This window comes from Exserohilum turcica (genome assembly GCF_000359705.1).
Source record: "Exserohilum turcica Et28A unplaced genomic scaffold SETTUscaffold_2, whole genome shotgun sequence".
Classification (NCBI taxonomy): domain Eukaryota; kingdom Fungi; phylum Ascomycota; class Dothideomycetes; order Pleosporales; family Pleosporaceae; genus Exserohilum; species Exserohilum turcicum.
Genome location: NW_007360025.1, coordinates 1,670,150 through 1,683,752, shown reverse-complemented (window position 1 = coordinate 1,683,752; position 13,603 = coordinate 1,670,150). Strand labels below are relative to the sequence as shown.

General features: G+C 51.8%; 5 protein-coding genes across 5 annotated transcripts; 3 read left to right on the top strand and 2 right to left on the bottom strand.

Annotated features, from left to right (window-relative positions):
* The first annotated feature begins 572 nt into the window (after positions 1-572).
* SETTUDRAFT_163068 (uncharacterized protein) lies at positions 573-1,277 on the top strand. The gene is made up of 2 exons (XM_008027327.1): positions 573-811; positions 864-1,277. Exons 1-2 carry the CDS (start codon positions 589-591, stop codon positions 1,097-1,099), a joined length of 459 nt encoding a protein of 152 aa, XP_008025518.1. The 5' UTR covers positions 573-588; the 3' UTR covers positions 1,100-1,277.
* A 1,933-nt stretch (positions 1,278-3,210) lies between these two features.
* On the bottom strand, positions 3,211-4,929 carry SETTUDRAFT_171274 (uncharacterized protein; the record flags this gene model as incomplete). Its single annotated transcript, XM_008027326.1, has 2 exons — positions 3,211-4,745; positions 4,872-4,929. 2 exons carry the CDS (start codon positions 4,927-4,929, stop codon positions 3,316-3,318), a joined length of 1,488 nt encoding a protein of 495 aa, XP_008025517.1. The 3' UTR covers positions 3,211-3,315.
* Positions 4,930-5,630: 701 nt separating this feature from the next.
* On the top strand, positions 5,631-6,298 carry SETTUDRAFT_88567 (uncharacterized protein; the record flags this gene model as incomplete). Its single annotated transcript, XM_008027325.1, has 2 exons — positions 5,631-5,898; positions 5,952-6,298. 2 exons carry the CDS (start codon positions 5,631-5,633, stop codon positions 6,296-6,298), a joined length of 615 nt encoding a protein of 204 aa, XP_008025516.1.
* Positions 6,299-6,627: 329 nt separating this feature from the next.
* Positions 6,628-7,638, bottom strand: SETTUDRAFT_19496 (uncharacterized protein; the record flags this gene model as incomplete). The annotated part of the gene is made up of 5 exons (XM_008026728.1): positions 6,628-6,883; positions 6,938-7,322; positions 7,383-7,393; positions 7,448-7,560; positions 7,624-7,638. The coding sequence occupies 5 exons, from the start codon at positions 7,636-7,638 to the stop codon at positions 6,628-6,630; spliced, it is 780 nt and encodes a 259-aa protein (XP_008024919.1).
* Positions 7,639-8,031: 393 nt separating this feature from the next.
* Positions 8,032-10,601, top strand: SETTUDRAFT_19495 (uncharacterized protein; the record flags this gene model as incomplete). The annotated part of the gene is made up of 2 exons (XM_008026727.1): positions 8,032-10,304; positions 10,358-10,601. The coding sequence occupies 2 exons, from the start codon at positions 8,032-8,034 to the stop codon at positions 10,599-10,601; spliced, it is 2,517 nt and encodes an 838-aa protein (XP_008024918.1).
* Between the last annotated feature and the right edge of the window lie 3,002 nt (positions 10,602-13,603).

Sequence of the window (13,603 nt, the reverse complement as noted above, 5' to 3'; positions counted from 1 at the left end):
GTTCTAAGACGGCGATCTTCTCGCCCATCACTTACATACTTCGACGAGGCTTCGAACGCTAGGATAGCCTGTAATGCGGGCGCGCCGGATCACTGGCCGCGCCCTAGCACCACCGAGATTGCACCGAAGTCATGTCGTTGTCTCGCCGCTCAGCCTGTCTTTCTCTGTTTTTGCAACTGTTCTGCACATTGTAGAGGTTAGGTGATTTCTGTTTAGGTATCAATAGTTGAATTTATCTCGGACAGTCCTTCCGCAATCCTCGATTACTTAGCCTTTCCTGCGAAGCACCCAGTCGAAGTTCCCCTGCTATCGTTGCACTGTCAGATTAAGGTTCTTATTCGGACCGAGGGCCTGTTAAGTCTCCTGTGTGGTTAAATTGCTGTCAGGGCCGGTAATTTGCAAGGCGAAGCGCTATGTATTGGAAAGAGCGGAACCTATGGTTGTGCCCGTACGTAAGCTTGGTACAGAACATCGCCCCCTATAAATGAAGCACGGGTTACTCCACCACAGCGCTGTCTCAATTCACCATTCCTCTCGAGCGTTCCTGTTTGTCTGTTGGTTATATCGAAGCGCATCATTGTCGACAAAATGCTCGGGAGAATCCTCGTACCATTTCTTGCTATGCAGGTGTTGGTGTCTGCAACGCCACAGCAGGGCCGAAGTGCAAGCGATGTGAAAATCACTAGCCTCGAACAAAATGGCACGTCCACCCAAGGCATTGGAAATGTCGCAGCTGCGGGCAATCTCACTCCGTTTGGCGGCATTGGGGTAGGCTGCGGCATCAACTGGAAGGCCGATACGTCTTACGGTGGTAAGCTAGCCGTCATCTTACGCAAGCAATCGAGGCTGACAGCACGGGATAGGTGGTCTTCAAGCTGGTTCCAAAGACTTTGGGTTGGGCGGCGGATTCACCATCAAGCCAGATTCTCTCGAGTTTTCAGCCGGTATTGGTCTGAATGAGGCGGGTGTCAGTGCCAATGTACAGTTTGCAGGCGGAAAGGATGGTAGTATGCAGCTTTCTTTCAACACCTCAGCCCGCATTGTGTGTACGCCAGCCACTGAGGGTCAGTTCACGATCTTGACTTGCAAGACTGCTTAACGTTTATCTTGGGCCAAAGAGAGAAGCCACATTACTGGCTGGAAAATACGATGTGGACGGGAGCGCAAGCCGAATTGAACCGAGTCGATCCGAACCATTTCACCGCATGCTACCCAATACAGCATTTGCGGAATTACTCAATACATAGATACGGTTTCGTGTATAATCTTTATTTAGCCTGTAATCTTGTTGCCTTGGACGCTCCTCCAGTTGAACATTGCCTCTGCGTAACGTCAGCAGCAGTTGTACTCAGGACACCGGTGATGAATGAGGCTATGAGTTCGGCGACAAGCCATACCAGTCTACTAGGATATGTGACTGATTTGAAGTCTAGACACCCCAGGTTGCCAAGTCTTGCTCCGCAGAAGACCTAGTAGCGGGTGTTAACGAGCTTGGGCGGCATGGCAGTACTGTAGTCAAGTGTTAGCATACATAGGCGTTAGTGCAACAGGGTCACGTCGTGTGGGGGCCTGAGACTAGACTCGGGGCCGGTGCCGATACCGAGGGGGCGAGTCCAACCAATGGAGAGATGATTATGCGTAATGCGATTGTCTTGACGCTTGATGAATTGAACAAGACTCTTCCAAATACTGTCTTACGTATGATTGTCATCGGTAATGGTGAGCACAGTCGAACCCTAACCCTTTAGTGCTCACCAGAGACTCTAAGTTTAGAACAGATGACACATGCATGTAGACTTAATCCAAGTAATACTTCAGTGTCCGAGAACCTTGACTGGAGTAGCAGAGGCCTACCTCGTCACGTTTGCAGAATTAAAAGGACCGTCGGGGAAGGATCTCGCTAGTCGTGCGTTGGTGTGAGTCCGAAGCCCCACTACTTACCGTTGTCCCAGATCTTGCATGTAAAGCACGTGGCGGTTACATGCGTATGTGTAGAAGCGACTTCAGCTGACATGTACTAATTCATATCTTCACCTGATTCAAGGCTTCTTCGGTGTTCGTATTCTTATCGATTTCTAGTGAAACATGGTACGATTACATACATCCGCCCAAGCGCACGCCCCACATTAGGTGGTAAGTTTGCTTCTGGACTCAACTAGAATGGAATATTCTGCATTTTAGCCATTAAATCTAGGCGCGGTGCTACGTTCTAGTTCTCGGCCTATGAGAGATAGTTTAGCATTCATCAGCCACAAGGGCCTTCTAGAAGGCTTCTAGCTAGTCATGTAAAAGGACCTTTTGCGGCCATCGAACCGGCAATACGGCTAAGGGCTCCACTTGGCCTAAGCAAAATACGATGTTCAAGCCAGTTGAAATTCTTCCTGTATTATCACACGACATGGCTATAGGTAAACTACCTGGCCGTTTTCTTCACTTTGTTAAATCCCGCATTTACATATCGGCATGAACGCCTCAACACGGCTTGTGTAGAGAGGTAGCAGCCAGGTCTAACTTTTCGCTTCTCTTTCTCTGTAGTCATGATTTTGGCATTCTTTTCCAGCAAATGGATAGCGATGCAGGGGTTGAGCTGTAAAATAAGCTATCCTTGACATGTCAGCACGGGGAAATCACTCATGGAAAGCAGCAAATACTGGGTTTATGAGTGATTTTAATGTGCTAACCTAGCGGATTTCATAACGTGGGAGACTACTAAGAAGTATTGATATAAACTGACCTTGAAATCAATCGAGCTATTTTGCTCCACAAGAGACCTGAGTTTTTTTTGTAGCGATAATGTGGAAAGGAGTAGGCGTGGCCTACTTCTTTACACGATGTTGAGTCAAACAATACGCGTACAATAGATAATCGCGAGCTTCTTGAAAACCAGCTTGCTAAACACTAACTAAAGCCAACCACCCTCTCATCTGTATCAGAATATAGAAAAGAAGAGCAAGTTCCATAGTTATCACGTTCTTAATGCCTAAACTGAGAAATGGGGAGGGTAATACGATTGCATGACGCCGTTAAAACCTCTCAACGACTGCTCAACAAGCTCAAAGTCAAACACAGCTTTCTCTACCACGTAGCCGCTATCATGGGTATCTAATACGAGAAATCTAGGGCCATTACTCTTCTTAGATGCATAAGTTGAGTAAGGGATAAATCTTGATTTTGTAAAAGTTGGAATGAGTCCAGATTTGTAAATTACCGGCCACGACTACCTTTACTCTCGACATGATCTACTGGTTTATCTAAATACTAGATAGTCTATATTTAGAGCTTAATAGACCATAACGAGGCTTTCGATACAACTTTTCAATCATCTCGCTCGCTTACAACATCATCGTCTTCTTGCTTCCCGCCAATGAAGAAAGCGGAAGTGATGGCCGTCAGTCCACACAGACCAGCGAGCACAGCATTCATATTCCCATATCCAATCGTGTCCTTCAGCAACCCAGCAATCAATGGACCTACAGTCAATCCAGCACTCCAAACCATGCTGCTGATGCCATACAACTGAGCATATGGCGCTTGGTCAAACAAGTCCATGTTTGCTCTATAATATTTCTCCACAATATTTCCCGATTCCACGATGCTGATGCTGTTGATACATGCGAGTCCCAGCCCATTGGCTGCCAGTAGACCAGCATAGAGCGCGATAAGATGGGATGCATCCAGTTTGCCGACAAGATCCGACTCGGTAGGCAGTCGAAGTAAGACGAGCGCAGGGATGAGCCAGATAAATCCAAGAAAAGAAACCGGCTTTGTACCGTACCGATCAACACACCATCCAAATACGGGTCCGAGGAGAAAGTCGGCACCGCCGAGGGGTAGGAAAAGTAGCCCGGCTTTCAGACTGTCAAAGCTGAATTGATCCGAAGCCACCAGGGGAATTGTAGCGTCAAAGGAACCCAGTAGTAGAGCTTGGATGAAGCCGATCCATATGGCGGTCAGAAGTGCAGTGTTGCGGAAGAGCATAAGGATAGGAAAGTTGTGGGTAAATCGATTGGCTGGTTTTGAAAGCCGGTATCGATCAGCTGCGGCAGAACTGTTGGATAAGAGGGGTGTTTCCTCTGTGTTTTCTCGTGTATGATCCGGATCATGATTTGCATCTGATTTTGAGCCAGGGTATCTTGTCGCGACTTTCTTTTCGATCATAAGCACTCTCAGTAAGAAGTCTATCGCGATCAACCCAACACCCACTCCAAATACGCCTTTGTATCCAGTCTTGGAGTAGAGCACTCCACCAACGATTGGCGAGAAGAGGCCGGCAACAGAGATGAAACTGAACACCGTTCCCATTGCCTTGCCCAGATTCTCTTGTCCTACGGTCTCTATAATGATCGCAATGCCAATGGTCCAAACGACACCACCAGAGGCACCCTGCAGAAACCTCGCGATAGCAAGGACGGCCACGCTACGACCGAGGGCAAGGAGGATAGTGGAAAGAAGAAGCATGGTGAGTCCGAGAAGGAAAGGTAGCTGCCGCGAACTGGAGAACCTATCTGCCAAGACACCAGCTATTGGGGATATTGCGCAAGAGGCGGCTGCATAGATGGCAAGCAGATACGATATCGTGCTTTGTATATGGGAGTTTGGCAACTCAATCCGGTCTTTGAGCAAAAAAGGGAGCACTGGTACGATAAGGCCGTAAAGGAAAAGATCCACAAAAGCTCCCGTGCCGACGGTGAAGACGACGAAAACCGGATGGGAACGCCATTTGAGCCCTGGTGGTGCAGAGGAGCCTTTGAGGCCGAGTGGCGAAAGGATAGCTGACATGGAATCCAGAAATCGCCAGAGAGATGTGTAGGACCAAGAAAAAAAGACACAATTGCGGTTAAGACGTGAGAAGATCAGTTATTGGTAGTTACAGGGAGCTTTCCAATTCGGGTTTCCGCACCAACTTGAGCTATACTGTGACGTCAGCATCTAGGGCAGAACCAGCTATAACGGGTGGACTTAGTACATTGATAGCAAGAAGGAATGGCGATGTACACTGAATTTGATGAAATTAAAATCTACATGTAGTAGTACTTGTACATTTTATACACCTGGATATCACCGATACCGGCATGACCAAGCCAAAGGAAGGTCTAGAATGCATCCATGCCGACTGCTTAGGTGATGCTTTTCAATGAATCGACATGTTCTAACCAATTTGATTTAGCGCAACTTCAATTCCAGCACTGCAACATCTACGCACGTGGTCATGTGGTACAGTGGCAGACAGGCAGCTTCAGATGGGGGAGCGCTATCACGTGAGCGCGCAGCCTAGCGTGCTTGGCACGGATCTCGAATCTAGCATGTGGATAGCTTCAAGCTGCAGTGGTGAAGCCACGCCCAATCAAACCACTCCACCCCACAACAGTCGCTTCAAGATGGCGGACAAGATGGAGGGCGTAGTCATGGGCGGCGGCCTTGTAGATCCCAGCAAATACCCCGTGCCCATCGAAACGTAAGTGCGATCATGCCGAAAAGGTAGGTCCCTATGATGCTAATGCCGAATTGCAGAATCTATGTGAGTTGGCCTACGGCATGCCGGCAACGCGCTCGCGTTGCGGCTGGCGGATGGCGCGCTGACAGATAGCAACTAGGTCAACAACCTGGAGGAGCGTGTCAAGATCGATACCATGAAGCAAGCGCTCACCCGGGTGTTTCAATACTACGGCCCGATCCTCGATGTGATTGCGAAGAGCAGCCTGAAGCGCAAGGGACAGGCGTTTATTGTGTTTGACAGCGAGAAGGCAGCGCTCGAGGCGGTCGAGGAGATGAACGGCTTTGAGATGTATGGCAAGGTCATGAAGGTGCAAAGGGCAAAGACACATAGCGACGAGACGGTCAAGCGGAAAGCACCAGACATGTTCGAGGACCACAAGCGGAAGCGCCTGACGCTCAAGGGTACGATTGGCCACCAGCCGACGCGACGTGAATTATTTGCTTACACCATACAGATTTCAAGCGCGCAGAAGAAGACGCGAAGGCGCAAGCCAACCCCGTGGCCGCCGAGAAGCCTCGCGCCGCCAAAACCGGAGCGGCAGCTGTGCCCGACGAATACGTGCGACCCAACAAGACGCTCTTCTTGCAGAACATTCCCCGCGACGTCGACGAGGACGACCTCACAACCATATTCGAGCGCTTCGAGGGTTTCAAGGAAGTGCGTTTGGTGTCGGTCAGGGCCGTGGCCTTTGCCGAGTTTGAGAATGAGCAGTTTGCCATTACCGCGAAGGAGGCGACGGCGAATACCCCGATTGGCGCAGAGGGCAAGCCTATGAAGGTCACGTACCAGAGGCAGCAGTAGGTTATTGCGTATGGATTGATTGCTTGTGGGTTTATGCATTTATGATACCTCGTTCGACATGAACATCAGATACCGGCCGACAAAAAATAGATGTCCTGTTATCCGAACGCTTGCTATTGCAATATTATGGTACAATACTCAAATCTCCTTTTAGACAAGAACCAGAAGAAGAGCAGAGCTGTGTCGGCTGGCTGGAAAGCCGGGGTTTCCAAGCGGCAATATCGCAGACTTTAGGGAGAATCGATGAAGGCGAGACTGGACGGAGAGCACGGCCGTTCGCCAAACCAGAGGCGTCGCCGATAGATACTAGTAGTGCATGTTTGCAGTGCTCAGAAGATGACGTCTTCGTTGTCCTCGTCGCCAAGCATGTCCTTGGTCTCGACAGCTTGCTGCGACGCCTCTGCGCTCGTCTCCTCTGCTTCCTTGTTCTTCTGTGCCATTCTCGCGGCCTCTTCTTCGGCAGCATCATTCTGTTTCTTCTTGGAGACTTTTTTCAGACGATAGAACTCTTCTCGGTCCAGCTCGTCTAGCTCCGAGTTGATGTACTTGATGGTGTTTTCTGTGCGGGGAATAATGACGTGCTCACTGGCTAGCGGTTAGCCTGGGTTCTCGTCTGGACTGGGAACGGAAGATACCCACATGGCGTTGACACGACGGTTGACGACCTTGATGACTTCGTCGAGGATCACAAAGGCTGTCTGCAGACTGGCCAGCTCCACCAGTGTCTCGACGGCTCTTGCGTACGTCTCTCTGCACCGCTGCACCTGCTGGCCGCCCTTGCCCAGTCCCGTCAGGGCAAAGTCGTTGTTCTGCTCGACCGTGAAGCTCTCGAACTGCGGCAGGAAGACACCGGAAACGTTCTCCTGCTTGGTGCGCACGCGGAAGCGCGCCTGCTTGGCGGATTCCTGGATCTGGTAGCCAATGTCGCCGCCGACGGCATACGAGACCTCGGCGAGCGAAAAGGCAGCGACCTGCATGACCCGGCCCATTTTGCGCTTTGCCTCATCGATGCGGCGGGTGATTTCTACAGCGGGTTTCAGCTACACGGGTGACAGTGGCGCGAGCATGCTGGGGCTGGCCATACCTCGGAAACGTCTGGACGAGGGTTAGCAAGAGGCGCAGAAACACAGCGAGGACGGTGATGCGTACTTTGTCAGGGCCTCGCTCTTGCGCTTCAGCAGGTCGTGGCCCGTCTGGGCACCCTTGAGCTTGCTTTTCATCATGCCCAGCGACTGGCGCGTCGCGAAGACGGCCTCTCTCGCCTGGGGGGCCGGGTTAGCTCTGGTGAGATGGGGGCGGCGGGCGTGGGGGGGGGCAGCACATACCCCGCTGCCCGACATGTCTTGGGCCGGGTCTCTCTATCGTGGGCTGGGGCTGGCGGCGGCGGCGTGTGTAGATGGCGGCGGCAATGGGCAGGCCAGCTTTTCTCTTGCGCAAGTCAGTCGGTCGACGGGCGGCAGTGAAGCAGGCGGAACGTGACGCAGCCATGCCGGGGGGAGCTATCTGAGACGAGCGGCCCGTGCACCCGCGCCTGCCAACTCTCGCAAGCACAGGCGGGTCGTCCAGCAGGCCGCGCCGCCATTGGCTGGCGGCGCCCGCTGACCGCTCGGACTCCATCGCTCTTGCCCTCAGAACTTTAACCCGGCGACACGCTCCATCAGCCCGTCGTGCCCCGAATCCCCCCAGCTTCCTGCCCACCGCGGGCCTCGACACGCCCTGGCACTGGCGCAACCATGCCCGGCGAACTCCTCAGGACCGTGACCGCGAGCCTCTCGCGGCCCTCGAAGCGCAAGATGGAGCCCTCGGCGGACCTTTTCCTCATCACCGACCAGGACGTCGCGTACGAGCAGGACATCCAGCGCAACCCTGGCAGCGTCAAGCCATGGCTCGACTACCACGCCTTCAAGAAGTCCCGCGGCAGCATCCTGGAGCAGGCCTTCGTCCTCGAGCGCGCCGTCACCACGCTGCCGCGCTCGTACAAGCTGTGGAAGCTGTACCTCGAGCTGCGGACCAAACACCTCGCCAACAAGAATCCCGCAAAGTTTGCGCCGCACTACGTCAAGGTCAACGCCCTGTTTGAGCGGGCTCTTGTTCTGCTGAACAAGATGCCGCGCATCTGGGAGATGTACCTCACCTTTCTCATGCAGCAGCCTCTCGTGACCACGACCCGCCGCACCTTCGACCGAGCATTGCGCGCCCTCCCCCTAACGCAGCACAACCGCATCTGGGCCCTGTACCGGCCCTTCGCCACGTCTGCCTCGGGCGAGACGGCCGTCAAGATCTGGCGACGCTACATGCAAATCCACCCCGAAGACGCCGAGGACTTTATCGAGCTGCTCAAGGACATGCGCAAGTACACCGAGGCCGTCAAAAAGTACATGGAGATTCTCAACAACCCCCGGTTCAAAAGCAAGGAGGCAAAGGGGCCCTTCCAATTCTGGACCGAGATGATCGACCTCATCATTGACCATGCCAAGGAGATCGACACGAGTGATGACAGTGGCATCAACGTCGAAAAGATTATCCAGAGTGGCATTGCCAAGTTCCCTGACCAACGGGGCATCCTGTGGGTCGGCCTGGCGCGGTACTGGATGCACAAGGGCGAATACGAAAAAGCGCGAGACGTCTTCGAAGAGGGCGTGACTACAGTCATGACTGTGCGCGACTTCTCCGTCGTCTTTGATACATATGTGGAAGCCGAGGAAGCCATGATTGGAATTAAGCTGAATGAGGCTGCCGCCCGGTCAGAGCAGGGCCAAGTCGATGAAGCTGGCGATGCCGACCTGGACATCAGAATGGTTCGCTTCGAATCACTGATGCAGAGAAGGCCATTCCTGCTCAACGATGTTATGCTGCGACAGAACCCACACAACGTGATTGAATGGGAAAAGCGCGTTGCGCTCTGGGGCGACAACAAGAAAGAAGTGGTGCAGACGTACACTGATGCCATTGCGGCAATCAACCCCAAGAAGGCCGTTGGCAAGTTCCACGAACTCTGGACCAACTACGCCAAGATATACGAGGCCGGCGGCGATCTTCAGAATGCGCGCGTTATCATGGAAAAGGCCGTCAAGGTCCCCTTCAAGTCGGTCTCGGAGTTGGCTGAGATGTGGTGCGAATGGGCAGAGATGGAGCTCCGCAACGAAAATTTCGACAAGGCCGTCGACATCATGGCCAAGGCTACGCAGGCACCCAAGCGGTCCAACGTCGACTATTTCGATGAATCCTTGTCGCCGCAACAGCGTGTGCATAAGAGCTGGAAGCTGTGGAGTTTCTATGTCGACCTTGTGGAGAGTGTCAGCACTCTGGAAGAGACAAAGAAGGTGTATGAACGGATTTTCGAGCTTCGCATCGCTACGCCACAGACCATTGTCAATTACGCAAACCTACTGGAGGAAAACAAGTACTACGAGGAGTGCTTCAAAGTGTACGAGCGTGGACTGGATCTGTTCAGCTACCCCGTCGCTTTCGAGATCTGGAATCTCTACCTCACCAAAGCCGTCGACCGAAAGATTGGAATGGAGCGGCTGCGTGATCTGTTCGAGCAGGCGGTGGAAGACTGTCCACCCAAGTTCGCCAAGGTGCTGTATCTCATGTACGGTGCGCTTGAGGAAGACCGTGGCCTGGCCAGGCACGCGATGCGCATTTACGAACGTGCTACGCGTGCCGTAGCGGACGAAGACCGGATGGAGATGTTCAACTTTTACATTACAAAGTCGGCGTCCAACTTTGGTCTCACTTCAACACGACCAATCTACGAGCGCGCCATTGCTGCTCTGCCCGATGCTGAAGCCAAGGAAATGTGTCTCAAGTTTGCTGAGATGGAGCGACGTCTGGGAGAAATCGACCGAGCGCGAGCCATCTATGGCCATGCCAGCCAATTCTGCGATCCGAGGACGAATCCCGAGTTCTGGAAGAAGTGGGAGTCTTTCGAAGTCCAGCATGGAAACGAAGACACCTACAAGGAGATGCTACGCATCAAGCGAAGCGTCCAAGCTCAATACAAGTGCGTGCCATACCTTTTCAGAAGAATGAGCCAAATTGCTAACACGAAGCCAGCACCGACGTCAACTTTATCGCCTCCCAAGCTGTCGCTCGCGGCCAACAAAACAATACATCCGCCGACGACGAAGAGGGAACTGCAGACAATGCCGACGAGGACGCAATGGCTGCCCTCGAACGCCAAGCTCGTGCACCTGCTGGCTTTGTCGCTGCTAGCACAGGTCCCCAGGGCGGCAACATCAAGCCCGTCGAAGAGGCAACCCCCAACCCAGATGCGATCGATCTCGACGACGATCTATGAATCACGACCGGCGGTTTAGGTTAGGATGGGAGGATTTAGGGTGAAGATTTGCATTTTGACGGCGTTATATCCATGGCTACCTTGCTCCTCCAGCACATTCCTATTGTCTTTGTACCTGCAATTGGGCTGACCCAGTGATTTGGTCTCCCTTGCTTCGGCGTCGATTTGAGGTTCCGACAGTCTGGTCTTTGCAACTTTTTTTCCTTTTGCAACTTCTTTTTTTTCTCCTCTCTCTTCGACTTTGTTCGATACCTGGGCAAGTTCTCTGTTCACCATCTTCTTTATCTTTTTTTGCATCTACGGCGTTGTCATATTTGCTGAGGGTTCAAAAGGGCCGCACTTTTCTCTAATAAGTGCTAAACAAACACCGCCACACCCCTGGAAGAGAGACAGACTTTTGTTTTCCTATGTCATGTTCGCGAGGCATAAATTTGCCGGTGCTTTACAAAGTTCGCAGCTTCTCTACTTCCGTCCATGTTACATACATACAAAACACATTCACCTCCTAATAAAAAACATACATCTGGCACTCTGCAGTTGTTTGAGCGTCTTTTCACCCCATCTCTCTCTCTCTCTCTCTCTCTCTCTCTCTCTCTCCGCATGTCTTTCCCACACCTTACTCATGGATGGCATTAGCGCCCAGCCCAAGGTTCGGCCAAAGTCTCACCTCAGCTCTGTTTCAGACCGAAACCTAAAAAGCGATGGCCCTTTTCTCAGTCTCACTCCCGCCCACATGCACACAAAGCCAGCCTGACTACCCCTCTCCCATTCAGAACCCCCATTGCGTATATCACGCGCGGCTACCAGCTGACGCGTGGCCCCCACCTCCTCTTTCCTCCACCAGCAAGCATCAGCATCAGCACTACCACCGCCACGGAGTCCGACGGGCCGTACGCCTACTAGTACTACTAGCTCCGTATATGTACAAGTATGTGGTTAAACGGGGAACACGGTCAGGCGTCCCGTCCCCAGCCCGAATACGCGCGTAGATCCATCCACCCCATTCATCCGTACTGGGTAGTACTAGTTCAGCTCCACTCTAGGCATCAGCGCGGCCCCAGCCGCAGTACGTACGAGGCTTACCATCGTTGTTGGTATTTCGTATTTCGTATTTTCCTCGCTGCGGAACTGACGGGCTTGTACAATGGGAAATGTTGCAGTAAAATAGGTATATAGTGTTTGTTGCTGAGAAGATACTCCAGGAAAGTAGCTACAAAAAGTCCAGCAAAACTTACACCTGCTTGCGTCTTCGGGCGTAAGGTGCTTTCCTTTTTTTGGTACCTTGAACGAATCCTTAGGAGGCCTAATAGCGGCTGTTCGAGTTTTAGTGCCTCCCGTGTGTAAGTCTCTAGCTTTTTTTTTAAACTTTTTTGACGCTCGTGTATGAGTTTGTTCGTTTGGTAAGTATCTCGATTATTTTTCTTTTCTTTTGGGTGAGAAGAGATGGAGGAGGCGTGTTTGCACGTCGCTGGTGCTCTGGTCGTCTGTTCATCTTTATTTCCTAGTATGTACATGAATAGTTCGCATAGAGAGCTATTGTAGGCTATATACATCGGGCATGGCTATGTACTCTTCACCATATCGCCAGCATTTCAGGAAAGTCACTTGAACCAACCCATCGTTCTAGTAGAGTTTGCTCATCATTTTGATTAATGTGTAAGCTAGCGAAAGCGTGTTTCGAGGCTCCATTTCGCTCGACTCTTTTTGTTCACTCGGTCGATGTAGACGTGACCTTGGTCCGAGGCAATGGAGAGCGCAGTTTTCCTTTTCGCTTTGGCTTGGTAGACTTGGGTACGGAAGGGGAAACGGCATGGCTCGTGAAAAGTGCACGTGAGTATCTACTAAGTACCATTGCAAGCCTTCCCAAGTCCAAACAACCAGCAGGTACATCAAGACACATGCACCTCGCAAACATGTACAAAGCAACATGTATGTCCCTATTCCCTACATCCGTGCTGCACCACCCCCTCGGCAAGCCTCACTAAACAACGTACGTATACACATTGCCCGTGCATTCTATATCACAATGCGTTCTATGACCACTCGCGGAATCCCAGTCCATGTCCCTCACGACGCAAGCACGGGGGGGGGAGGGGGGGCGTAGACGCGGGTATTTTTCGGGAAACACGGTAGTGGGCGAGGCCCCTCTTTCTAGGTTAAGGGCTTCCGCATCGGTATCCCAGGCCGCTCCGTGTCGAGATGCCGTGTGGGCAAATGATGACTCAATGCCGTGTTCGGCCTCCTGGGAGAAAAAAAAAATCGGACTATCGTATGGACGCGTACTTAGGGAGCGCGCACTTGGTCGGCTCAGACTGCGTATTGCGAACTATGAGATGAGTAGATGAGTGGGTAGCGAGGTGTTTTGGCATGCTGAGTGGAAAGGAAGCATGTGGTAACACTCTTTGAGAGCGAGCGAGAAAGTTTTTTTTAAAAAAAAAACTAGGGGCTAAGTAGTATGTATGGAATCTGCGATTTCCTTTCTCACTCGACACGCACTCCACATACATATCACGTCACCAGGTTAATAAGCCCCTGCTAACCTATATTTCCCTTTTTTTTGTCTCTCTCGCCTTCTCGTCACCCTCCGAGTTGTATCGTCCGAAGCATCGGATCTTGCACCTCCCCCCCCCTCTCTCTCCCATCTCCCAAAACAGCCTTCATCTCCACCCCCCATCCTCCCCTTTCACGTGAACCAGGGCACATCCCCGTCCATATGTACACACAAATACCCAAACCACTGTATTACCCTTATTTTTTTTTATCTCTCTCTCTCTCTCTCTCTTTCACCACTTTTCCTATCGACCAGATTTGGTCCTAGCTTCTTTTATTCTTAGTTTTTTTTCTGGGGGGGTTTTTTTAAGTATAAAAAAAACTATAACGTCAAAGTATAGCGAGTGGCCGAGAATAACTAGCCCCACCACAAAGTGCGCGCGACCACAAAGTGCGCGCGCGGCCTACACCAAAAACTACCTTAAAAACGAGGCTATAGAGCCACACCAAAT

Bases quoted from the DNA above. Each gene is read 5' to 3' on its own strand.
- SETTUDRAFT_163068 (XM_008027327.1), top strand. From the start codon at position 589: ATGCTCGGGAGAATCCTCGTACCATTTCTTGCTATGCAGGTGTTGGTG. The intron at 812-863 runs GTAAGCTAGCCG...AGCACGGGATAG, and splicing joins GGCCGATACGTCTTACGGTG to GTGGTCTTCAAGCTGGTTCC.